This window comes from Erithacus rubecula (assembly GCF_903797595.1).
Source record: "Erithacus rubecula genome assembly, chromosome: Z".
NCBI lineage: Eukaryota > Metazoa > Chordata > Aves > Passeriformes > Muscicapidae > Erithacus > Erithacus rubecula.
The window spans coordinates 25173989-25199262 of NC_136661.1; the positions used below are offsets into that span (position 1 = coordinate 25173989).

General features: G+C 40.8%; 1 protein-coding gene across 3 annotated transcripts in view; it reads right to left on the reverse strand.

Moving 5' to 3' along the window:
• UBAP1 (ubiquitin associated protein 1) overlaps positions 1 to 22981 on the reverse strand; it is a 32110-nt gene extending 9129 nt beyond the window's left edge. For 2 of the 3 annotated variants that reach the window (XM_079329923.1, XM_079329921.1), the window contains exons 1-3: positions 22834 to 22981; positions 5657 to 5697; positions 1234 to 1358 (exon numbers count right to left, since the gene is read on the reverse strand). In XM_079329923.1, coding sequence (XP_079186049.1) covers positions 1234 to 1358; positions 5657 to 5690 — 159 coding nt within the window. In that variant the 5' untranslated portion in view covers positions 5691 to 5697; positions 22834 to 22981. Of the gene's footprint in view, positions 1 to 1233; positions 1359 to 5656; positions 5698 to 22353; positions 22661 to 22833 lie in introns of those variants that run through there. The other variant, XM_079329922.1, reaches the window with a different exon arrangement.
• Between the last annotated feature and the right edge of the window lie 2293 nt (positions 22982 to 25274).

Below are 25274 nucleotides of genomic sequence, written 5' to 3' on the forward strand. Positions count from 1 at the left end.
TCAAAAGCTTTTCCCATTTAACATTAAGTCATTTAAGGCCAGATCAGCACAGGGAGACATCTACTCACTGCCAGTGTACTGAACACAGTGGTTTTGCTGTAAAGGGCAAAATTCTGAGGTGCCTAGCTCTGTCTTTAAATATCCACATATTTTTTCATACTAAAAAAATGGGTAGGAAGCTATATTTCCTGTACTTCTTTTTTTTTTTTTTTTTTTTTTTTTAACAGTGCTCACTACAGCTGTAAAAAGAGTTAAATTCCACTGTGAGATGCACAGTCCACACTGCTCAGGGTGTTGCAGTCTGAACAGGCACATTATGCTGGCTGAGCCCCAGTTTGGCAGTAAAATGGAGACACAGCACAATCGAGACAGCAACAGGACATCAGCATCTCCTTTAGCTGTCCCACACCAGCTTAACTGAGTGGAAATACGGGTATGAGGAAAATCAGGTAATTGTTTAATGGTTATGAGTGAAAAGCCATTAAGTAGGATAACAGGGTAATACATAGGGCAGGGAGAAAACAAAAACAACAAGAAAAAAGCAGAACCACCTACAGTAATCTGTCACAGACAAAGTAAAAGCAATCATCAGTTGGGACTGGTCAAAGAAAACAATGGATCCAAATGAGAAAACATAATTCAATTAAGCTTTCTGTATCACAACCTGCATTTGGAGATTAAATTTCCAATATTTATGCTAAAGCAATTGATTTTATGCTACTAACAGTTTATTTTATCAGAAACATGCTCCTCAAGACAGATAAGCCATCCATGTACCAAACTTTGGTTTTGGTACCCTGTTTGCCCCACAGCTCAGAAAGAATTCTCACTCAGAACCACACAGAAGAACACACAAGAACTACACAGAAAACAAGAACTGAAAATTATGTCATTGCCCAGGTGTATCAGTTCTTAGGATTTTTCCCCTTAAAAATTATATTCAAATTTCAAAGTAACATTTAGAACTAACTACTACACAAAACCACTGCTTCTTTGAAGCAGATAGACCAAAACAAATGCTTAAAAATGAAAGCCTAATGGCTTTTTAAAGCAATAAAAATTAGAAGCTTTTTGCATGACCCATCATATTTTACTTTTCTATAAAGCCCAACAGATCTTTTAGAAATACAAGAATGACTGTGTGCAAACTGTGACAGTTTGGAATATTCAGCACTACTGGTTGGGACCAGGGGTGAGGGGAGAGAGAGAGAGAGAAGGCAAAAAACCACTTACGTGGGCTTCTCTGACAAGCTGAGAAGAATCAGACAGACAGAAACCAATGGGTAATCCAACCTTTGCTGGGGTTTTGAACTTGTCTCCTATCTTAAATGGGACATCATCAAGGTAACTGAAAGGCCCTGAAATCAGAAGCAGAAATTGTATTAAGAAAAAATCCCCACAACTCACAAATTTCACGCTTTCAATTTCAACTCACATTGGTGTATTTGGGAGCTATTTTATCTCTGCTGCAGCATCTATGCCAGATAACAATACAAACGGAGTTTGAAGCTGTTTGGACTTCAGTGTCTCAGTTTAGTTTAGGGAGTTTGCTCAGAGTTTAATTCCTAAATTTGGCCCATAACCGTTACGACAAAAAAAAAAAAAAATAAACCAAACAAACTACAAATATCACAAAAGGCAAACCCCTCAATGCAAAACCACAACGCACCAGATTTTGACATCAACGTGACCATTCTCTTAGTTTCCTTTGTGACAACACTATTTACACACAAATGGATGCTGAAGCTCTCCTGAACACTATATCAAAAGATCCATCATTTTTTGTCATAGTCAAAACAGATTTTAAAATTACTCAGCTTTAGAACAACTAAGACAAACTATGATGTAGGTTTTGACATACAAGTAGTAAGTAGGAGTTGGACAGAATTGGTCACAAAGGCAAAGCGATGAACCAAAGCCATACTTTAAACAAAACACAGTGAAATACCAAGGCTCTTTAGTACAGCAACTCTAATTTTTGAAATATGGCAATCTAGCTTTATCAGGCCCTATACCTGTCTTTTTTTTCTAGGATGACGCTTTTCCTGCAAATTCCCAAGGGAAAAAACACTTAGAGCTCAACCACCTCCAAGAAGCCAGACTACTAATTTTTCATATGTTTTCCTTGAGCAATTGTGAAGAAGTATGAGAAAACCCAAAACACAAACTAAACAGCTTTTCCACTGCAATTGGTCTCTTGGATCACTGCTCTAAGTTTTGGAACCACAAGCAAGGTTCTGGCATGTGCAACAATCTGAGGAGTGACTCTAGGCCTCACTTGTAGCTTCTCTCTGAGTGACACAGATACACAGGAAGACATTAGAGGCAACATCTAAGACTGCGTTCAGTGACCAAGCCCTTGCTCAGTGAACTGTGACTTGCTGTTTTTATCTGACCCATTTTCATACTCAGATGGCAGTTTAAGTACTATTTGTGCTCCCTCACTGTTGATTCATCTACAAGGCAGCCACAGACTCCCAGAGGCTGAGCAGCTTTCATAAACAAGAACATCCTGTCAATTTGTAGTTAAAGGCTTATATGCTGTCATTACTTGACCTCTCATACTAAGCACACACTGCATGGTCAGAGTCCTGTTAGGACAGTTTGAAATGATCAGGATGAACAACTTACATCCCACCTGCACCTCCAGGATGAAAAAAAAAATGCTTCAGGTAGAACAGGAGTTTCAGTGATCTTGACTGGGAATCACATATTCAAGCATTGCAAAGCACAGCATCCAGACAGCATCTCACTTGGCCAAAACTACCACTCTTTGCAACACCACATCCTAGTTGTACTTGAGCTGGCAGTTTGAGAGCCTGATATGCCAAAGCATTTGCTTATACAGAAATAACAACTGTGGCAGCCTCTGCAGCCAGAGCAATAAATGGCCAGGTCAGAGGCAACCAGGTCTGCCAACTGCTATTACTACAGCCTGGCAGTCCCACTGGCACAAGTCCTGCTCTAAGCCAGATGATCCAAGCACAGCAAGATTACCTCTCCACAGGGATCTCCCAGTTCAAATTACTCAGAATGCAAATCCTTGTCTTATCAGACCTATTGTAGGGGGCACTTTCCCTTGCACAACTACACCTGAAGCACATACCAGCCACAGAAGGTATAAGCACAAACTTTGCTGTTTACATACCAGCAATCTTGTTTTGCACAGCAAATAAAAAATATTAAGCATACGTAGACTAGCTATATTGACAGCTGCCAGCTTAACTCCAGAAGCTTGACTAAGGAATAACAATTTCCTACTTTCTTCCCAGTATATAACTATGAGAAAAAGCCCATAAGCACATATTAAAAACATCTCAAATGGTTTAGGACATTTGATGGTGCTGTCTGACACAAAAGACCTATGCACACAGAATTCCATTTGTTCCAGCCCAGTCAGAACAGTACTAGCTTGGTGAAGCTAAAATTTTATCCACAGAGCCAAGAATCCTTTTCTTTTTGTGAGCAGATCACAGTGAACACACTAAGGAGTTAAGGGTGCAAATTCTGTTAAATGCCACGTTCTAGAGCACTAAGAAAAACTTTCATAATAACTTTTTTATGTAAGACATTGTTAAAACAGTCACACGCTCAAGAGAGAGAATTGAAGTTTCTACCAAACTGTTATTTAGTAAGTCTGTTAGCCACTTCATCCTTGTATCAGTTAAAAGCGTGCTGAGTAATTTCTGGAAATAGGCCTAGCAAAAGGGTACTTGTCAGTCCAGCCTCTGGTGCTGTGCTCTGTACTACATTCCTGGGACAACACACTACTACAAGAGTAGGATTTTTCTCCACTTCAGTGTAACTCACAGAAGTGTCCTTCCATTTGGCACCAAAATGGAAACACTTCAGAAAAACAAATAACCAAAACAGTTAGCAGTTATGAATGGAAAACAGTTTTGAAACCACGTGTAACTTAGTTGCTGTGGTCACATGAACCACTTACATAATTGTCAGAAATCAGAGTTAAGAAGCTTTGAAATTGTACAGCAACAGCAAAAATCCAACCAAAATAGTGAAGCATCACACTTGGCATAACCCACACAGGAAAAGGGATTCCTTTCTATCCACTCATACCTTGTGTTCCCATCTTCATCTGAACATGGTCCTGAGCAATCTGCTCTAGGTGACATCTGCCATCTGCAGATGTGCCTGCCAGCCTCAACCATTCTGTGATTCAGTGACAGCCCTCTGACCTCTAATAAGCAGTTCAACAATAGTCACAAGAGATATATCAACTATATTGACTGATTTCATCAGCCTGCTAGAGACACGGAGCTGAAGGCAGCCAGGGGGATGGATGCTCTACACTAAACCAAAACTCACTTAGTGAGATAACCCTGAAGAAGATTAAACCAACTGCCCTGCTGATCTCTTAAGACATAATAAAGACAAGAAAGTTGCCCTGCTACTCCTCAGAAACAATATTGTGACAGTGTGATTTGGAACACAGGGTACACAAAGGAGCAGACAAGATAACCAGGCAGCTTACAGCACCATTTGTTTGGACCTTGTTATTCTGAAGTCAGGAACGTGTTCCACCACACCATACTGTCTGGGTAATATTTAAGACATGCTGAATTCTAGCCCTGAGCAGCCTTTGCTAGTCTGGTTAGGTGAGAACAGCAGAAAAATAAAAACAGACGTAAAAGAGAAGCAGATCAGAGTGTTCATACAGACTGTTTACAGACACAGGAGCAACTGCTGAATAGCTGGCAACTACCAAACAAAAAAATTAGCTGTCTTGCAACAGGGTCACTGGGCCATAGCAAAGAAGGAGACTGCCTAAAAATGAATTTTTGATAGGCTATTTTTATTAATCCTTAACCCCATATTTAAGTGAGGCATTTCTTATTTTGTACTTCAACTTTACATTTGCAAGACTGAACAAAAAACTCCAGGAAAAATGGAATCCCCCAGGATCCTTTAATTGGAAAAATTATCCAGAAAGATCAAGGCTGAATTTCTTAAAGGATTTTTTTGATAGCCTGAAAAGTCATGATTACCTGCTTTGAGGAAGCCACATTACATACAACAAACTGAAATTTAATGCTCTACAGCAATATTAATAACACTCAAATTACACCCCCTTTTCTAAAAAATAAGGACATTACAGGCAAATAACTTTTATGATACCAATCACTTGCATGACTTTATGAATCTCATCTGTAGAAGACAGAAAAATAGAGTTTCTTCTTCACCTGCCTTCTGAACCAAGTTAGTCCAATTTAGGAGACAAATTCATGGCTGAGCAAAAATGAAGCACAATTCAAAGTTGTAATAAAAGCTTTGCTTTCAATTCAACTTCTCCTGTTACTTCCATAGGAAGATGCTACAGATCTAACATCCACTGCAGCAAACACCAGAGCAGGTTTGATTTTGAAGGGGAGTTTGTTGGAGAAGGGTAATGTGTCATTCTGCCATGAAGGAACAGGGAACAGCCAGAGACTGATTTTCAGTTTAATCAGAGAACAGGCAAACACAGCATCAGCAAGCAACTATGCAAGAAGGAAGCCAAGGCACTTTATTCCTAACAAAAAAACTACTCAGAGGCTGAACAGATTAGTGTCTATGGACTGTCTAGGCTAGGACATTAGTCAGCAGCAATACTAGGATTCATCCTGTTGAAAAGACAAGGATGCCAAATTTCACTTACCATGAGAGTCGGATCCCAACTTCTTAGAAGCCATTTAGAACCTGAAAAACATTTCAAAACAGCTTGAACAACTTTGTATATGTAGCACAAAGTGCATCTATGCAGCTTCAGAGTCTTATCTCTAAGTTATGGAACACATTGCAGACATTGGATGAGCCTGTTCCCAAGACAGAAAAGTAAACATATATTTTAGCCTTGAAACCAATTGAGCAGACAAACAGTTTAGTCCAGGGTCTGCCAACTGAAATAGCAAAATTAAAAAAAAAAAAAAAAAAAATCCCCAACCAAAAAAAAATATAGCAAACAGCCAAGACACAACCAGGGTGATCAGGAAGACAGAGTTACAGACCACAGCACTTAGAGGCCATTCTGTCCCAGCCTCATGAAACACAGCCTGCCTCCCTTGGCATTAAGAATAGCTCTTCCTACTGAAATACCACACTGATCCTCTTCTGTTAATCCCTGCTGCTCTAAAAAAGGGATACTACCTTACTGGGTATGCAGCCTGTTAGCCAGCATGGCACTCATCTAGACACACTGGGCAATGCATAAAACAGATATAAAATAAATAGTACCATGAGGAAGGTATGTTGGATACACAGAAAAACCAATGAGAATAGGCCCCATCCACTGCCCACAACATTTAGCAACATTTAAAATTTGGATGTGAATCCTACATGGCCAAGATGTTAAACACAGAAGTGCCTAGCCAGTTTTTAACAGAGTAGGCCTGCCCAGTGAAAAGAGTTGTTCAAGATAGCTGTCAGCTAAAACTCTGCTCCAGGATGCTTATGGTATGCTCAATAACATGGGGTTTTTGGTAGATTAGAAATACATCACAAGGTCTATCTTAGGACACCACAGCATAATTCCTAGAGTAACTGAATTGATTTGTAAGTGCTCCTTGTAACATTATGAATAACAAAAACTCAGAGTTGCCCTTTGTCTCTGAAGTTCTCCAGCTCACAGACTGAAATGGCCAACAGCTGTTCTTCAAATCCACAGAGGCCTCTGGCACATCCCCATAGGCAGCAGAGCACAACAAGATGGGGCAGATCTAACACTCACAGCCATCATTCCCCAGTCAAGGCTCTTGGGCACACTGTTCCCATTGCAAACATTATGTATTAAAGAAAGGTGACGATTACACAGCTCAGCTATTTCCTTTTTGCTGCTGCTGACAGGACTAGAGACAAGAAAAGCCAGTTTCAAACACTCTAGGAAAGTCCCTTTTGCAGCACAAAGATCCCTTTCAACATTCTATTAAAATCAACAGGTGAACCAGCCCTGGCTAACGGGAATCCTACACAAAGCTAAAGTCAAAGCTGTACGATCACTCACGTGCAACCAGACTTTGTGAAACACGGTGGGCAGATGCTGGGCCATGGGGAAGTGAGTCATGCTGGGCAAGTCCAGGTGCACGCTGCACATAAAAACTGTGTGTCATCCTGCTCAATGTTTGTCAGCTTCTTTTCAGACCTCACCAACCTCTCTCAGCAGCATTATAATGGCTGAAACTATTCCACAAAGCCAGAAACTGGTTCTGGCACCTGTTTCTCAAAAGCAAACAAAACATTAAGGCTTCAAAGATGGAAAGAAAAGGAGGTGAAACAGTGCTGAGCTTGCCATCCAAGGAAGGATGTCAAGGGCAAAGCCACCTGACTACCCAGTAGAGCTGCATGTCAACCACTGGAGCTGAACAAGCCTTACTGGTCCCTGTGGCCAGACAGCAGGCAACAGTGCATGAAACAGCTGCACTTTCAGACCCAGGCTCCACTGGCAGACAAGCTGCTGGTGGTAGTTCCTCTGTGTGAGAGCAGCAATTAAGTCATCAACTGGATTTATTTTTAGTGAAAAAGCCAGGTGACATGTAACATCATACACTCCTCACATCCTCACCAGTCCTCTGTCACTGGAGACTGTGTAGCACTGTGTGCAAGCACTGCCCACTCTCCACTGAACTTCAGACAAAGCCTCTACACAGCCTTCTGTTAATTTTTCGAAGTTCTTTTTTCTAGTTACTACCTCAGAGTGAAAAGCAACTTTTTTAGAAAATTTCAAAAACTTCTGATTAAAGAAAATAACCTCCCCACTTTGCAAACTTAAGTTTGCTTAAGGCAGCACCAGTTACTACAGGTTACTGTGCCAGGGACATGAGTGGCTATGCATATAAATCCCAACAAGCCAAAACTGCCATCCAGCTTCCAAGGAGTTTTGCAGTAGCCTATCACTCTGGAGCTGCAAAAGGTCTCATGTCATCCCACATAAGATATACATATCTTACTTTTGCTGCCAATCCTGTAGTAAAATCCCAATGCTGACCTGGTTTCTGCATTAACTTCAAGATGCAGTGGAAAAATAATTCCTCTGCTACAGACAGCACTCTAATTAACCACAGAACTAGCTAAGGCACATCAGCAGCAACCTAGTCATGAAATGGATAATTTCCAGAGCCAGTCACTTTAGATTCACATAGCATTTGAGTTGATATCACACAGGTCTCGCTGATGCACTTGAGTATGCACTTATAAGACACCATGACTTCAGGAGGCACTTGTCAGCAAACAGAACTGTTAAGCACCACACACAGAAACACAAGAATAAGCTGCCAGCCACATTTCATCTCCCCCTTCTCAGAGAACGTTTAATTAAAATAGGGTATTAAGACTAAATAGATTTGAAAGGCTAGCCAGGGACGACTTTTACAAGCATATTGCTGTTGCTCTTGTCCTGGCTGGGAAAACAGTATTTGCATCCAGTTAGGTTGTCTCTCATGTTGTCACTATGATCCTGGGCATTATCTGAACATTAATTACACCATGCAGCAAAGACTTGCTTATTTTTGTTATCACTCATTTTGAAATTTAATTTGAAATCTGGACTGCTTCCAAAGCTTTATTACAAATCAGGTGATGGATAAGTGCAGCCCTACCACTGTTTCCTTCAATCTACAGATTCCAGAACAAGATGGTGAATGGCACTGGTGGTAACAGCACATGGTGGCATGGATTTTGGCCTGATACTTTACTGCACATTGTAAATTGACAGAAGACAAAAAAACTTTCAATGCCTTTCTTTGTCTTGAAGAGCCATTTAGCTGCACACTACTACAGAGTGTTCCTACAGCCACCTTCAAGCTCTCTTCTATAAATGTAAACCTCCCTAGCCTCATTCCCTTGTTCTTGGTTCCGGCCAACTCTCCATGGAGAAGATAAGGGATGCAACTACCTAAAAGTTAATATGGAACTGAAGCAACCTGATGTGAACTCTTCTCTATTCATCTGTATAATTTTTTTACTTAGTAACACTGAGGCAGCAGGTCAGCATTCTTAAAACCAACCAGTTAGAGGAACACAGCACAGCAAGAGCCCAGGACTAGGGCTTCAGAGCTATCATGACACAAAGGGGAGGGAGGACAGGGAAACAACCACAACAATGAACAACAATACAAAGATCCAGAAATAAAAGTGGCAAGGAAAAATTAATGACAGCAACAACTGGCACAGAGAGGTGATAAGCTGGAATGGCTTGAAGAGACAGAGGTGACCAAGGCAATTCACTGGGCACATTATCACTTAAACCTGAATGAATTTAGCTGCCAGACAAGGAGAACACAGAAAAGCATGACTTGGTGCAAGAAGACAATGCTAAAGGGAGAGTCTCATCAACAGAAGAGAACAAAAAAATTATTGCAAAGAGTGACTCATGAAAAGCTTCTGGGAAGATGGGGTGGTTTTTTTGCTATCGCATCAATTTTTCTTCTACTTTTCCTTGAGTTTGTATCTTCATTCCTTTTCCTCTGAAGGAGTTCTGACTAGACAAGTTGGAAGTATCCTACCCCTAATGATACCAGTAATTGCTTTATTCATGATAACTTAATCCAAATTAACTATTTGGCAAGAAGAATTGGACTCTTGCTGCTATATTCCTGTGTTTGGGGTGCAAACATGTCTAGATTCCAGATCTTGTGAATTCTCTGATGTAACTTCCTTCTAAAATTCAGATAAATGAAAAATTAGTAACTTAAGGGTGAAAGGAAACGAAATGCCTCAAATTATCAACCATAATCAAATCAGTACATCTATGATTTTCACAAAAGAGACCTGATCTTGCAATTTCCATCTTACCTGCTAATACACACTGTGTAGTCTACACACTACTAAGGATGCACCATTCAGTCTGAAAACCACAAAAACAAAAGGCTGAAAAAGTAAAAAAAACTTCCCCACCTGTATTACATTAATGAACTACTGATTTTACAGTAAAAAGTAAAAATCACTTCTGTTCAAGTGATTGATTTGTAATGGTCACAGGTGATCAAAATTTAAATAGTGTTTTCGGTTTTCACTGTACCTACTTATTTCAGTGCAAGTGGAGGGCTATAACAAATATCAGGTCTCTGTATATGTAACTTCAAACAGCAAAAAGAGAAGTCAACAGTGCCTGTTGCTAAGACAAAGCAAAAGTTAAATTTCTCATATCAAAGCTTCCTGTCTATGTAAGTGTTCAACCACTGCTGCACAGCTCAGATCTCTTATGATTTCCCTCAGCAAAAATCTGGTAAGTTCACTACAGTACAAAACAGATTCCACCTTTTTACTGTTGTATCCAAATAGATGACATCACCCCAAAACCTGCAGCAATCTCCTCTTCTACTTTGTACCTCTAAGAGTTCTGCAGACAAGAGCATGTGGAGGTACTACCCTCACAATAAAGCAATGATGTTGAGCCACTGGTAACAACGCTCTGGATGAAGCTGTAAAACTACATGTGACATGTTGCAACTACATGCCTACAACATTCACTCTCTCCCTCCTCAAAAAAAACCCCAAACCAACAAATACAAAAAAAAAACAAAAATAAAACACCAAACAAAAAACCAAAGCTAAAAAACCCCAAGACCCCAAAACCAAAATCTTACAAAGGAAAGGAAAAAAAATAAAAAATCAAACCCTCCTTGAAGTTAACACTCTTATGAAGTTGCTATCTAGTTTTCAATGGGAACACCAGTTTAAACAAATCAAATTATATCTTCATCTTATGGGATACAAAGACAAGTGGTCATCATCCTACATTTAAGAGTAGGATGATGGGCTTGAAGAGGGGAAGTGTGAGGTATCCCTGCTGCATACATATCCCATGGATCAACAGCCCAAGCAGTTGTGATGAGAGACCTAAATTTGAAGAACAGCCTACATCAAACTAATGTAGTTTGTTATTACTAGTGAAATGATTGAGAGACAGAAGGACAGGAACAAATAAAATGGCACTTTCTAAAGCATTTTTCAAATGAGTAGGAAGGAGAGGGAAAAAAGAATACAACTGTGTGCAGATCATGTTACTGGATTACAGGACAACACTAATGATGGTGACAACATCCATTATGGAATTTTTCATGTGGATGTTCGATTGCATCTTCCTAGCAGTGATAAACATCAGGAGACATTGATTCTTCAAATGGTGCCATTGCTTAACGTGACATAGTGGGCAACTAGCCTCTTGCTCCAGCTTCCACAGCTCTCAGAGAGCCATGGCATCTCTTTGTCATTCCATATGGATTCACAGCACTGAATCAGACACCCGCAGCTCCAGTCATCCCCATGTCATGTCCCACTTCGTTCATTAAAGACTCTGGACTTGTTACAAGCTGGTTGGGCTGGTTAAGGATTTAAGGTTCATAACTGATAACAGACAGCTCCATTTCTCTTTTATGATCCTGACTATGTGTTTGAAACATAAGGTAATTTGTCATACACTTCACCCAGAAATCAGAGACAGCCCTACAATGGCTGTGGAAATGAAGCACACTAATATACCAGCCTTTCAGTCACTTTGTGACTTATCAGCCATACAGGCTTCCAACACAGTTGAAGATTATACACCGTGTAAACCTCTAGAAATACAAGTTTCACAGGCAGCAGCACAAGCAAAGTATTCACAGGCAGCCTGTGGTCAAAGCAGATCAGGGCAAGCTTCTCCTTTGGCCAGGCACTGACATGCCAAACAACAGCATGGAAGATTCACCTATTCTAAATTCACATTCAACTGTGGCAGCAAAATGGGTGATCTTTTTAAAAAGGACTCTTTCCAGAAAACTCAACCCTGTCATAAGAGAAAATAATCTGCAACAAACATCTAAGTCTGGACTAATTTCCAGACTCTGGAAACTTATGCATAGTGCAGGTTCTGTTCATCCAAGAACAGATGTGGATTTTACAGTGCAGTTTATGATTTTTACTCAAGTTAAAGATCATGCAAACAAAACAGCTGAGCGAACACAGATGTGTTTTCTTTTTTTTTTTTTTTTTTACTTCAAAGTCAGCTTCACTAATCTACATAATAAAATACCACCAAAAGAATGGCAAACTAGAAATAGAAGACTAACACTTCCCCTCCTTAAAGCACAAAAGAAGCAAGACAGAAATTTGAGAGATAAAAATACAAATGTGCCATACAATTCCTACATTCTAAAAAAAAGTGAAAAAGATGACCCAGGACTAATACCAGCAATGAGGGCTGCAATAATCTCAATGTGTTAATGAAACAAGCCCCAAATTTGAAGAGCAGAGCAACTGTTTTTCACTATTTTCCTGTATCTAAAGTTTAGATAGCAAATATCTACCAGTTTTGAGAGTTTGAAACTGTCAGATGGTAAGCATCTGGTAACTATCAACAAATGTAGCTACTTCAGCTTAATTACCATAAGATTTCATACCACTACAAAAGAGTCAATTTTTTCTAAGCTCTCTTAGCACTAGCCAGAGCCAGGCATGTGCATTAACTTTCCTCGTTAACCACAGCACTTTAGAAGAACGCTAATATTTCTACACAACCCTTCTTGAGTGAGAGAGAGTGTTAACTGCTAGTTTCAACAACCAAATAGCCCACTTACTCTGCTCTTTTGGTAACATGCATGGAAAAACAGTGAATATCCTGCACTTTTAGAACACATGCCTGCAACCCAGACTACCATAAACTAATTAAAATGCTGCTCTATTTGTTGCAGTGTACTTCAATATGTAACAAGCTGATTCTGAAGTACTTGAGCATTATTAATACTGCAGACTTGTCCCAGTTATGAATGAGAGCTAGACAGACACTCTCACAGTGCTGCCAGCACAACATAGTAAAACAGCTTTTAATCCATTAATTACAACATACTCTTTTTAATTCAAAAGTAACAATCTCTGCAATTTCAAGCTATTTGTTCTCACACACTTCAACCAAGAGAGGTAACAGGTAGCTGATCCGGTATTACTTAGAAATAAGTTCAATTCTGTTAACCATACCAGGACCTACTCCCAATACCAATACAAAAACTCAAACAATTTGTATTCATTAATTTTCAATATTCATTTCTGTATTAACCACAACTTAATTCATTTAAATACATTACAATAGTTAAATGACTATGTAAAAAAACCATTCCAAATAAAGACATAAGGTTGCATTTTTTTCCCTTAAAGCCCAGAAAAGAAATTGTAACATTTCTTTATAATTATGGTTTTGATTATAAATTTGGTGAAATATTAACACTTATAGAATTACTTTAAAGAAACAGACAAAAAGAAAATCTGTCAAGAAATCAAGTTAGCCAAAGTTTTTAAATGGAAAAATAAAATCTGCCAGCAGGTCAAACATCACTTGCAATTCCATGTATTGGACCTCAGCCAAAATATGTGCCTCTTGCACTGTACAAGAATAATGAGAACAGTGTTGTACTACTATAGATGCATCAATTTTTCCTTTTATACTTGGGTCACATGCACTACCCACTCTTACCACACATTTAATATTTTCCCAGCAAAATTCAGCATGGTACTGATAGAAAAAATAACCTGTTACATTAACTATTCCGCCTCCAACCACCCTGTCTGTCCTTCAGCAAGCAGGTTGAAACATTGATTTTCAGCATGGGAGCCACTGTTTCAGACCCTGATTGCACACTCAGCCCAAGCAGTTTTAATACACATCAGGCCAACAACAGCCTTCTCTCATTCCTGAAAGGATCCTTCCCATCATGTGGCTAAAACTGTTAAACTATTTCTGCCATCTGATGTCCCTATTTCCCACTAATTCACCTTATTTCAACAAAATGAGCCACATCCTAAGAATATAAACTCCCTGCAAACTCACTTGATTGAACCATGGAATGTTTTGGGTTGGAAGGGACCTTCAAAGATCATCCAGCCCACACACACTGTCACAGGGCAGGGTGGCTTTCTTTCAATCAGGTTGCTCAAAGCCCAATCCAACCTGTCCTGGAACACCTCCAGGGATGCTATCCACAGCTTCCCAGGGCAGCCTGTTAAGTTCCTCACCACCTTCATTTCTTTCTCAATCTCAATCTTCTCTCTTTTCAGTTTTATCTTTCAGAGTTGCCATTTTCCAGGAAACATCCCAATTAATAAATTAATCTTTATCCAAATACACACTCTGAGATACATTGGAAGGAAAATCCCTAAACACTTCAAACTCCTGAAGCAACTGAGAGCTGGTCACAGGACACCTGGAAAAGTGTGGTCTCCAAAACAAGCTTTTGTGAAATGACAACATCAGTTTAGAGCATCTTAAATCTCACTGATTTTCAAAACATACCTCATGAGGCTTGGTTTGCCTTTGGCTTGACAGTGCTAATGTGAGAAACTTGAATTGCATCCTAGGTGTCATGGGTGTGACATTCTTTACAAGCTTATTTGACTTTTTCTGGGGTTTATGTATTTCTCCAACACATCAACATGTCAGTGGTACAGTCTCAGCTTCCAATGCAACTCATTTTGTCCTTAATTCATGTGTCACTTCTGTTTAGCCAACAGGCATCTGTCTTCATTTAACTCATCTTTTCAAGACTGAGACAAGAAAATAAACATAGACAGAATGCCAGGTTTTGCTGCACTGAAGGACAAAACTAAGAGACCAGGAAGAAAACACACCCTTATCAATGTTAATGAGCATTCATTTCAGCTACTGTGATATATCCACTGAGCTGCAACCTCATCAGGGACATACTTCCTACCTGACCAACTCAACAGAACAAAGGAGTCAAAGTGAAATTCAAAAAATACATCAAGCAAGTGAAAAGATGGTCCCAATGCATTAATGCCTAAAAAAAAAAAAAAAAAAATCAATGTGCAAGCAGAGTATCAATCAAGCCTGCTTTCTAGTCTTCCTACTCAGTCCAAACAGGACGAGTGACTGCATTAGAAGGATGAGTTAGATGGGAAATATCATGGGTAGACAACACCAAATTAAATCTCACCACCACAGGTCATGTTTTTAAGTGAAAAAAATTCACTTGCCTTAATTAACAAGCAAGTGGTGCATAAGAGAGCATTAAGAGCAGGAAACTGATTTAAAGTGTATAGTTATTTATATATAATATATAATATATAATATATATATAATATATAATATATATTATATATATTATATATATATAATAATATATATATTATATATAATACATATATTAATTATTTCTTGCAATGGCTTGCAAACTTTAGGAGAGGCTGAAACTGGTATAAATTCTGCCCCTTAAAAACACATAGTAACAGAAGCATCATTACCAGCTATCAAAAAAAAAAAAGCTCAAATGTATATGAAAACAGCAGCAGACACTTGAACAGCTCAGCAAACTGGCGGTACCCACACTGAGTACACCTCTGAAACAATTAATTCAGAACACAGGAAGCTAAGTTGCCTTGAGTAAGCTTGTCTAGCATACAAAAATAAAAATTTACCTCTGAGCAGTGAAGTGAAACTGAGATTACCCTCAGGTGTAGTGGATCTATAAAAACAAAAGCATGATAAGTAAATGAGCTGCTTGCTGTGTTTTATATTAGAAAACTTCACAGGCCCACACTACCTGAGGGCAGCACACTCTCCCCTGAGCAGAAACATCCTCCTTGCAATCTTTTGTAGTTCTCAAATAGCAAATGCCCCTCTTTTAGGAGCTGCTCAAATGGAAATATGGTTCAGCCTGTAATCCAACTACAGGTTAAAAAATTCAGGAACGAAAGCCACAATCAAGAGGGAAAAACCAAACACAGATGGTGCATCTGTGTGTGCAACTCCTACAGCTGAGGTTACTACAGTGAAGAAACACAAACATGCAGACAATCCTCACCTACCAAGAAGAAAAGTAGAGCAACTACTCAATCCCTGAGATGTATCTTTCAAGGATGCTCCAGCGGCTACACTTACCTTCACACAGTGCTTCAAAAAGTCTTTCTATACCACAGGCGTCATTCCTCCCTCCCACATTAACACAAAGTATTCGGTAGATCCATAAGCATCATAAAATAATCTCCTCACCCACATACCTTAATTCCTACTGTTTCCATTTAAAATGAGCTTTAAGATTTAAATTTCCTTACTTAAACTGTCAGGGTGTGTTTTCCCTCTGCGTAAGACAACAAGTCTGCCCCCCCAGCACTGCAACCCCACTTGCAATTAATACTCAGGCAGATAAATTTAAGTAGTGCAAAAGTCTGCACTTAGAGAGTGAACTTTCTATCACAAATGCACAGAGCAAAATCCACAGACTCGCAAGGTGGTAGGAGACATACACACACATAAAATTACAAGCCTCCCAACAGTAAGGGCATATGGATACTGAACTTTCAGTGCTCAAGTAGCATGGAAAATAGAAAAGAAACCAAAGACAGAAAAAGACACTGCTTTCACTACAGGATATTTATAATGCCAGGAATTAAATACTTCTCATTAATTTCTTTCCCCTAAGGGGAAAGTAGCTTTGCTAAAATTCCCTTATACCCTTAGAGCACAGCACAGCTCTTATAAGAGACTTCAGAATACCTGTCAAGGCACTTAACCAGCAGTGAAACTGTCCCTGTTTTGCAGGTATGAGAAATAAAACACAAAGCTGAAGCAGTCTGCCCACAGTCATCCAGCTCAGCCAGCAGCTGAGAGTCAGAACACAACTTGATTCCCAAATCTCAAACCCACAGCTACCCCAGGAATCTCACTGCAGTCCCTCAAGTTTGGAACAGCATCTACTCCCTATCAAATTACTCCTATTCTGTCTTTTTCATCTCACTATAAAAGCCCCAGGGATGCGCTTCAGATTTGAATATGAAATTTGGTGTAGTCTAAACTGTATCTTTAAGTTTCTACTTCCAATTAATTTAAGTCTGTAATTTTGTTACATACTATATATCCTGTCTCACTTAGCAGTAAAAGCTTTTTCCCTGCACATCAGCAACGTCTTCAGCAGATACAGTAAGGAATGCAAGACCCAGAACACTCAAAGCAATGAATAACTAAACAGAAATGGCTCATTTTATGTGCAAAAAGAAACCTTCAGAGATACACTAGCATAATTTTCTCAGGACATTTTGACAGATCTGACTCAGCTTCAGCAATCTAGCCTTACTTTATCTTATACCTGGACCTGATTAGGTTGCTGGATGAAGTTGCCCTATGACTGCATGAGGAACATCCCACAGCTTCTCCTCTCCAAACATTTAAGGCTGGCAAGAAGACAGGACTGCTGACAGCACAGAGATCACTCTTAGTGGACCATTATAATAGCCACTATTATAAATGACACAGCATAAAGATTTTTTTTTAAAAGAAGCAAAGTGGTGATACTGTAGGCTGACTATTCCTCCTCTGAGCTATCAGATTTTATCCTGCCACCTGAGAATCAGTTCCAGCCTGCCCCTCTCATAACCCATATGTCTGACTCAATCCAGCTTACTTTAGAAAATTAATCCAGTGTTGCCTAATGACAGAACATGAGTACATATTCAGATTCCTGCAGGAACATCAAGTTACAGGAGAAATTTGCCTTGAATGAAGACTGGCATAAAATGGATACACAGCTTCTCTTCCAGCACAAAGGGAAAGTGAGAAATCCATTCCATTACTTGGTAGAACCAATTTATCCAGAGTACAGCCAGATCCCCTGCATTAAACAAGGTTACATTTCAAGTGCTCCTCTCTAAAATCATAACACATACAGAACGTTCCCAGAGATGGGCAGACCTTCAGAACTGTACAATAACTACACATCCAAGGTGGGAGTTCAGTACAAACACGGTGACATTACAGTGTCACAAAAACAGCCATCACAGCCATTTTGCCAACAGAGTTTCCAGAGTCCACCTCCAACTTCAGAAGTGGCACAGATCACCTCATTGTTCTAGCCAAAATCAATTCCTACACCTTTGCCTTCCTTCATTTATCTTTCATCTTATAACACAATTGTGGATTATATAAACTGTGTTTACTAAAGCTTTTCCAGCTGAAGACTTTCATATAGATGAGATTACAGAACAGTATTACTTTTATATTCATAGTTGAATTTAATAGCTCTCCCTTTGCATACAAATTCGAAATATTCAACAGTGTTAGTTAAAAGCAACAAGCCTTTTACAGCCTTTTATTGAATATTCTTTGCAAAGAGACATTAAATTACTAAGCACTTACTTCCAGGAAAGTAAACAGAAAAGGCACCCTCCCATAAGTAAGAACGAAGTCGCTAACTACAGGTACCTTTTCCCCCCACCTTCTTCTTAATAAAGTATATAAAGGTACTTTCTGGAAACAGTGTTTTTGTACATTGTTACAAACACAGCAAGCAAAATGAAACTAAATAATCCTTCAGTTGTTTTCTACCAAGACTTCAAACAGACCTTCAACAAACTGCTTGTGGTGACATAATACGTAATTAAAAGATTAAGAACACATTCTTTTCTTGGAAGCTATGCAGCATAAAGCTTTTCTGTCCTTTTTCATCAAACACCGTTTATTCCAAACACAGATGATTAATGGTGATTTTATTCAAGAGTCCCTTCCCTGCTATGTGTGCCTCCTATATTTCTGCATCAAATTATTACACATTGCTATGCAAAGACACCACATGATGGTATTAGTCATTAGGGTGGAACCCAATGAGGCTTTGCTGTATCACAGAAGCAAACATTTGAACTTTTAACAAGTACTTTGGAGAATGTTAATAAACTATGAATCTAGTTTTATTTTAGTGCTCAGAACTGACGAGGTGTACCAAATTGAAAACACAAGCAGTTCTCTGTGTCTAAATTAGGCACAGGGCTAAAACTTGACACAGCACAACTGGCAGCCTTTGAAAGACACCATCTCAAAACCAGGGAATAAATCTCATCAGTCATTTCAGTCATGGCCTCCTCTGCTGCTAGCCTAGAGATCACAAATGGTGCAAGCACAAACATATACATAAGGAAGGGGCTTAAAAATAAAATCTTTCACATAATCTAGTAGATAATTACCAGAAATGCTGAGCTTCAGTAATGCAGACCAGACAAGAGCTCACAGCTCTTTACTACTACTTTCCACTATACCAACCATCAACAGCTAAATACATTAATTGTACTCATATGCAGATCATCCTCCAGATGAAGAACTGACTACATCTTGGATAGGACTGACCTTCTTCTGATTTAAACTGTTACTCTCATGTAAAGACTATCTGATACAAAAAGTAGCTGAGATAATACAAGCTCAGGCAGTTACAAACTGTAATACTACTAATGCAAAATGGCATATTTAACCAATCTGCTTTCCTTCTAGAAGAGAAAATTTAAGCCTAAAATAGAGGAATGATACTATGTTTCCCTTTTGATATAATTCTGTGTTACAAGTACATTGCAAAGTTAAGGGATTCTAGAAAGACCTTGTAGCTTTCAAAAAGTAAGAAAACACAAACCAAATCGAGTCTGGGCACACAGCATGTCCTTTAAAAGTTTCCCATCCACAGGAAAGACAGAATTTCTTAACGTAAGAAAAAAGCCTTTGAACGCAGGGATTTGGAGTAAATCTGATGACTTGAGAGAGGGAAAGCCCCCAGTGCTTAGGATCTGATGGAGACCTCTGCACAAGACTACGTTGATAGCAAAAGGTCATCAGGGACACAGAACATGAGCTTATTCAAACCAAGTCAGAGGGTCAAAGCATTAAGCAATGCACTTGCATACCAGAGAGGATTACCTACCTAAGTAGTTAACACACAACTGTGAGTTCAGGCTTGTATCGATCAACTGCACTAATCCCAAGGGTCGATTACAGAGTGGTATGTGCTGCAACATCAATAGCCTTGCCTTCCCAGCAGCTCAAGCACACACAATGCAGGGAGGAGAAACCAACCTTTGATGCATCCTAGAAGACCTACTTTTTCAAACCAGAAACTATTTATAAATCGTAAACAACCCTTCTTTGCCTTTCCTTAAAAGAATTGTTTTCACAAACAGCTTCAGAGCTGTCCAATTACGGCTCCACTAGACTTTCCCTACACTGACATTGATCTGAATTGCACTGATCAATTTTAAATAGATAATCATGCCTTTAGGTAGAGATCCTTGTAAAATGACAGCTGAAACTCTGGAATTCATAACTGAAGAGATTAGGAGTGATTATGCTAGAAACAAAATACCAAGGAAGGTTGGACAGAAGATCTATGCAATAAGGAAAACTAAATTTCTCACAGACCAATTTATCAAAATATTCAATCCAGCATCAACTGTAAAATACAGGAACAGACTACTGTTAAAAACTCATGATACAGAGACTGGATATGGACAACCATTATCAATTAACTTAATTGGACAACAAAATTATCAATCCCTAGAGCTTGTGAAATCAACAGGAAACCATAAGCTTACACAAATTAAAAAGGAGGATGAGTAAGGAGACACGTTCTGTGTCATTACAGCACTTCTGCCACCTGCACCAGCCAAAACAGCTCTGGCTGTCACAGTGTGACAGATGAGGCTGGATTGGTCCAGAAACCTGACTCCATTCTGTCAGTTACAGGTTTTTGTCTCGAGGATAACAAAACATCATGTAAATAATGGAGATGGAGCTCTTCCACGTGTTTTTGACAATTTTTCACCATTACAATTTTTCTATCAACATAAACTATACAATAAACATCCTGACTGACCAGTATATTCCTTGAATATTCTGAAAATTTAAGTTCTCTTTGTTAAAGAGAAACTAACACTTATCAATTCACATATCTTTGAACTGAGAGTTTCTTGGTTTTCATGCCCCTTTGTTTCAGCTCACACTTGAATAGCATTTTAGTAGCAGCAACTTCTTCCTGGACTCCTTTGTTCCATAGGGTATGCTCAGGAAAAAACAAAACAAAAAACCAAAAAAACCCCCCAAAAAAACCCAAACAAACAAACAAAAAAAGCCAAAAACAAAATAAAACCCAAAACCAAAAAGGAGATACCAAATGTGCAGGCCAAGTATAGGTGGTGAGGCAAGGAAAGGAATGTCACTTTCAGTCTTCTTTCTGAGACTAAACTCATAAACTTGCAAAAGTTGTTTAAAAATTACACACTTTCTTCTCTCCCTGCCTTTAGAATTAAGATTTTTGCCTAAAAGGTTTAAGCCACCCACTGGCAATGGTAACCTTAAGAACCACTGGCACTTCTGAATTGCTGCTCTGTACGTACAGGAAACTGAAGTCATTGTGAGCAGCAGTTCTGCATGTGCTGTAACCCAACATCACTCAGCACATGCCTCAAAACACTCCTCGTGCTGCTATCACAGGGATCCCACCCTACTGCCCATGGCTGCTGCACAGCTACACAGATTTTCCCTGTGGAGAAAAGGGAAGGAGGCCAAAACAGGTTTTTCCCCACTCCTGCCTGAAAAATGCCAGGAAACCAGTCACTGCAGGAGTGCCTGCACAGGGGCAGAAAGCCTCTTGCACCAGGGCTGATAAGGGAAGGTGAGGAAGAGGTCTGGCTAACTGCAGCACTTCCTCTTTTTCCTCAACACCCTGGATTACAGCTGCAGTAGGAGTAAGATGCCCCTCATCAAGCTCCCACAAAAGCCTCTTAGTCCCTTGACAGGCTGGGATGCAGCAAGCCTTCCATCAGCAGACAGCCACTGAAGTTACACCATCAAGCACAACCAGTTGCCCCTTAGTTTGGCAACACTCCCCAGAGTGAGTCACATAGGAACACTGACCTCGAAGTGCTTAAATCCAACACGAATACATTTTACTGGATCCCGGATGGCAGCTAAATTAGCTCCACAGCCAAGTACCAGAGTCCACCTACTTATCTCCACCCTAATGAGACAACATCAGTGTTGTAACATTTCTGTATGACTAGGGTTTTTTCATTTGTTCAGAATTTTTAATTACATGGGGATTAAAAACAGTTGATAAGCTAGCTACTCATTTCCATCTATTGTCATTTCTTTCACTAATTCAAAAAAAAAACCAAAAAAAAAGCAAACTGACAGTCCCTTTAGTAGGATAAACTTTGAGTTATCAAAATACAGGAAGACAGCCCTCAAATTATACTAAATATAAAAAAATAAATAAATGCACTAAATGCCTTACTTTTAGTAAGCACTTAGCTAAAAGGAACACAAAACATTATCAGGAAGTTAGAAACAGCTACATCTAAGTATTCTTACACTTATGCATACATACATCCATGTGATGTTTGCATCTCAAACTCTAAGGAATATATAGTCAAAAGCAGAATAAGCATAAAAAGAGAAGTATGGGGCTGCAACCCACGAAATAAAGATGACTGGACCTTTCGTCTACAAGGAGATGCAGCCAAAGAGTGAATACTCCGTGATTTAGCCGAACTCTGAAGTCACAAGTAGCATAGGGAAGATGATCACCGTGATTTGCACAGCACAAGAAGCAGAAATTAACAAGTTACCTGAAGGCAGACTCGACACACACCACACCCCAAAGAAAATCAGATGTTTGTTTTCGCTCTTCACGGATTTAGTTACTGCGAAGAGGCACTTCCGAGCCTCACAGACACCAACAGCTTACTCGGATTTCAACAGTCACCGAGCAAACTCATCAAGGGCAAACTCATCAGGGGTTACTAGGCAGAAACACATCCCCTTGACTGCAGCGGTCCCGGAAACTGCTGGGAAGCAGGAGCCCGTGGGACAGGAGCGTCACCCCGCCTTGCTCCGCGAGTCCAGGCCAGTGCCGAGTGCCGGCACCTCACAGCGGCTCTGCCGGCGGGAGCGGAGGGTCCCTGTTCCCGGAGAAGAGCAAGGGGCGCGGTCCGTGCCCGACTGCCCCCGCCCGGTACCCGCGGCCCCCGCGGTCCCCGCCCGTACTTTCGCGACCCCAGCCCCGCCACCCAGCCAAGTACCTGCTTCCCCCCAGCCTAGCCCGGTACCTGCGGCCCCCGGCCCCGCTGTCCCGCCGTCCCGCGGTCACCCCCGCCGTTCCTACGGGCCCCGCTCGGCGCCGCCGGACCCGGGCGACGCCATCTTGTCTGGGCCCCGCCGGCGGGATGGCGTCACGCCGTGACGTCACCAGCACCCGCCAGGTCAATCGGGAGCTGCGGGAGCTGACGTCACCGCATGGGGTGGGGCGAAGGCGGAGCCACGCCTCTTCCCTGGGGCGGGGCGGGGCCAAGGGGTGCGCGTGTGTCATTCGTGTCCGTGTTGTTGTCGCTGTCGCCTGCCATTGCCGGCCGCTGACCCTGCCCCTGACCCATCCCTACCCCTGTTCCTCCGCTTACCAGCCGCTGTCCGGGTTGCAACCCTGCCCCTGCCCCTGTTCCACCGCTGTCTCAACCCTTGTCCGTGTCTTCTGCCCTTGTCCCTGCCTGTTCCTGTTCCATCCCCGCCCCTGTCCTGTCCCCTCCCTGCCCCTGTTGCTGCTCCTTCTCCTGTCCCTGTCCCTATCCCTTTACCTGCCCCTGTCCCATTCCCTGTGCCATCTCTGTCCCTGCCCGGTCCCTGTCCCTATCCCATTATTTGCTCTAGTCCCTGCTTCTGTCCCTGTCCCCAGGAATCTGTTCGCAGCTCCTGCCTTGCCCAGCAGCTCCTCCATCGCCTCCTGCCCCTCTCCCAGCCGTGCATCTTGCCAAGGGGCTGGATAAAGGTGGTGAGTGGGAGATGGAGAGGCCATTTCATCCCACACCCTTCAGCCCCTTCCCTCAGCAGCTACGGCCACCTCACCCTCCCGAGGGGCTCAGGGGACATTCCTGCTGGGTTTTCAGCCTTTTAAGCAGTCTTTTTTCTGAAATGGAGGGGTTTTGTCCAGAATGGGCATGGTATGTGTGTGTGATGAAGGATATGGAGAAGGGAGTCAAGCATGGTAAATCGTGATTGAAAACTGGAATTACCAGCTGTATCCTCAGAGGAAACTGGAAAGCCTAAGAGGTTATTTTATAGCTTCTTTTTCAGTTTGGATTCTCACAGCATCCTTGTTTTTGGGGTTGGTTGGATGAAAACACTGAATAAAGGTCATAAACCCGGTATTGTACCAGGAAGATGTGTACTGATTCCATGTAACTTGAGGCACCATCAGACATCAGGTGGTCAGAAGCTGTTCTTTTCTTAAAGCATGTCTGCATATCACGTTTTCCTTGTTTCTCTGCAACACCACTGGCAAGGAGCAATTGCTGGGTTTGGATCACACGAAACTTTGCTTCTGAAATCATAGAAAAAAGTGTATGGCCCATGTGGACATCAGAAAAAGCACTCATCCTTCCACATGGGTCTCAAATGGATGTAATGAAATGCAAATACAGTGTTATATCCTTAATTCCCCAGCAATAAGTGATTTCCCAGGTGGAATGTGTGGGAAAATGACTGGGTGTAAAATTAGAGAAAACTGGGGAGTTATATTCACATTCTAACAGAAGTTAGTACAGAAAACAGGGTGAAGTGCAGTTGTGACTCGCCGGATGGGATGTGGTCAGCACACCCAACTTCCCACACAGAATCCATGCAAAAGGGGACTGAAGGGAGGCTGGAGTGGAGACAGCAGGGCCAGACTCTGTTGAAATCCTAGCAAGAGGGGGAAATCAGTGGTGCAGATAAACTGTATAGTAGCTGAAAAACAGGGGGGAAAGGAGATGCTTTGCTGCTGAACCAGAGCAAGATCACAAATACCCACCTCCATCCCAGCGGCTACCTCAGGTGTGATACTGACATTGCCCATCTCCAAGGTACAACCATCCCACACTGAACATGATATATGTTTAAAGTTACTCAAGATAGCTCAAAAATAGTATAAAAGTAAGTTAAAAATCGGGAGAAGTTAGGAAAGGTTCCACTATAACTTCTGGGATTGACTGACTGATCAGGCTGAACCTGTAAGAACTGTACTCTATGTACTCTATATAAAACTGTACAGTGATTGTTTATCTCAATTGCTCTGAATATGTTTTTACAGACAGATAATATCACCACAATCTTTTCACCTTAACCTATCACAGTTTTCTATTACATTAATAAAAGATTATTATTCTGTAAACTGTCCTTCAAGGTGTGACTCCTTCAAGAGCATTAACTGTGGAGGCCTAGGAGAGACTTTCTCTAATGCTTTTGCTGTGCATTCCTGGATATTTTTCAGTCTCCTGGTGTCAAGAGACCAGCTAAAGGAGTGGAAACCCTCAAAGGGTTTTTTTATGTTTACATATGACCCTGAATAAGTCAGTTTAACCACCTTCTGATCCAGTGGACTGTTCAGTGAAGAGTTAGACATCAGGGAGAATTTCTTCTCAGAATGGGTGATTAGACATTGGGAATGAGCTGCTCATGGAGGTGGAGCTGTTCTGGAGCTCTTTAAGGAAAGACTGGACACAGCAGTCAGTGCCATGGT